The sequence below is a fragment of the Penaeus vannamei genome, chromosome 5 (genome assembly GCF_042767895.1).
Source record: "Penaeus vannamei isolate JL-2024 chromosome 5, ASM4276789v1, whole genome shotgun sequence".
Classification (NCBI taxonomy): domain Eukaryota; kingdom Metazoa; phylum Arthropoda; class Malacostraca; order Decapoda; family Penaeidae; genus Penaeus; species Penaeus vannamei.
In genome coordinates this window covers 24175352-24177851 of record NC_091553.1, presented here as the reverse complement: position 1 = coordinate 24177851, position 2500 = coordinate 24175352, and the positions used below count along the sequence as shown (strand labels likewise).

Genomic DNA, 2500 nt, shown 5'->3' with positions numbered 1-2500 from the left:
ACAAGAGTAATTGGAGATGTCGGTACCTGTGCAGAAGGACCAAGCTACGGGTTTTCAAGGCCCTGATAATGCCAGTTTTGCTATACTGTAGTGAAACCTGGACATTGTCCTGTGCCTTGGAGGCTCGTCTTGAAGCCTTTTGTAATAGGTCCTTGCGCCAGATCATGGGGTACCATGTGTCCAACCAACGGTTGCACCGTGAGACTGGCACAGGACCTGTTATCTGCACAATCCGTGATCGCCAACTCAGGCTATACGGCCACCTGGCTCGCTTTCCTCAGGATGATTCTGCCCATCAGGTCGTCTCTGTTCGAGACAACCCTGGGTGGAGGAGGCCTGTGGGACGACCGAGGAAGTCGTGGCTTGGGCAGATCGACCAAACCTGCCGTGAAGAAATAGAGATGGGCCGAGTCCCTGCCTGGCGTCTAGCCATGAGGGATCCTCGTAGGTGGAAGCGAAGGGTGGATGCGGGTATGCGCCCCCGTCGGCGTCAGCCCCCTTGATGATGATGATGTATGTATGTATATATGTATGTATGTATATGCCTATGCATACAAACACATTCGTATATATATATATATATATATATATATATATATATATATATGTATGTATGTAACGTGCTAGTGTGTGCATATACTGCATATACATATACATATATATGTACATTTCTTTCTTTCCGCCTGTCTCTCTCTCTCTCTATGTCTGTATATACATGTATATATATTTGTATATATATGCATATATATGTATATGCATATGTATATGTTTATTTACTTATAGTCACAGAATGAAAGTGAAACGCAAGCAGGAACGAAGGAACTACTAATAAACATAGCATATAAAGTGAAGCAAAGATTACTGTAAATTCGCAAATATAGACATGAGTAATATACGAAGGAAAACTGATACATTACGATAATTGAATAAATTGAATTAGTTATTTGCTCTGAAAAAAGTAAAACATATTAGGCAGTGTGAAGACAACAATAATTCGATAATCTGAAAGACAAATAGTGGTGAGTGGTCACAGTGATCTCAGTGTGTAACTTCGTTGTGATTTGAAACAATTATTAACTGAGAAATTTTGCAATATAGAATTAGTAGTTAAGAAAAAGCAACTTATATGTAAGGTGTGGGTGGGTTTAGGGAGGGCGAATAGTTAAACTGGCACCGAAGAGGTACACACTCTTAAAAGTAGCGAGAGTATCGGTGGTGTAGGGTCGAAGTGTGATTTCATGGCTTGTGCTGACGAAGGTCCGTGAAGACTTGGTGAGGTATGTGAGTCGGTTGGCGAGAGTGGGTTGGGGAATTCATCTTCAGCGACTTCGTCGGGAGCGTAGCACAGGCGTGAGTTGTCAGCATGACGTAGTGTGGCAGACATGGTATGGGTGGCGTGGGTCTTGTTAGCGATGGCTGGCGTTAAGGCGAGGAGGCACTTCGGCAGGAGCTTCTTTCAGGAACATTCGGCGTTGTGAGGTTCTTCCACCGCTAGCCGCCAGATGTCAAGAAGTTGGGGACGTATGGGTGGTGGAGAATGAAAGGGGACTTTGCATGATGGTTTTTTTGGGAGGTAAAGGTGTGACTCCGAGAGTGACCCTGCGGCCCGAGGGCTGAGAGTGACCTCCTGCCCTGTGTCTGCACTGCTAGGTCTTTGTCTGCTTCTGGTGCTCTCCTCCTCTCTCCTCTCTGCCTGACGAGACGTCCTTATATCCAGCGACTCCTTGTCCTGCTGGTGGAGGTGCCTCATACCATATTCTTCTGGGCATGATGAAGGGTTTGGTCGCTGGAAGAGAAAGTCTTGGGCTGGCAAGGAAGGTGTGAACGGCTGTTTCCTCTGTACTGAGAGAGGAAGGCACAGCTTCCATTTCGATCTTGGGAGGACGGAGTGCATTGTTGACATCGCAACACCCATCCAGTAGATCATATTGTTGGCTTGCATGAATTTGGTTTATGAAGCCATTCATTGGTTTCAGGAAAAAAGTTATCTCTTCATTTTCAGCCAAATATAGCAGTTTCCTTTATACCAATTTAAAGAGCATTCTTTCAACTATTTAAAATGCCAAGGGAACCATTTGTAGCGAGACAAAAGACTATTACAGTTGAAAAGTTCTTTGAATTTTGTGAAAATTTGCCATTGTACATAAATTGTTACCAATTATTTTATAATTGTTTGCTTGTAAACATGGCCTGAAGAATTCATAAAAAATCCAACAGTTTTATAAGATCTGGCATTTGAATATCAAGATTTCAAATCTACAGAAGTTATAAAAGCCTGATGCCACAGATAACTACTCGTGTATTTAAATAGCATATGAAAAGAATGGTCAGAGTTATTGAAATGATGACTCTAAGGCAAATAATAAATTACCTTTCAGTTTACCAGAGTAAAAATATTACATATTTGCTTTAAATCAACTTCAGTTTTATTATATGTGTAATCAGTGACAGATATGGGTACATCAATCTGGTAGATTATTTCAGACAACATAGTCATTTA

At 42.1% G+C, this 2500-nt stretch overlaps 1 protein-coding gene across 1 annotated transcript in view; it reads left to right on the top strand.

Moving 5' to 3' along the window:
- Window positions 1–2453: 2453 nt before the first annotated feature.
- Window positions 2454–2500, top strand: part of LOC113820135 (ras-GEF domain-containing family member 1B) — a gene marked incomplete at its 3' end in the record, with an annotated part of 150125 nt that continues 150078 nt past the window's right edge. Inside the window, 1 exon segment of the mRNA XM_070121598.1 lies at window positions 2454–2457. Coding sequence (XP_069977699.1) covers window positions 2454–2457 — 4 coding nt within the window.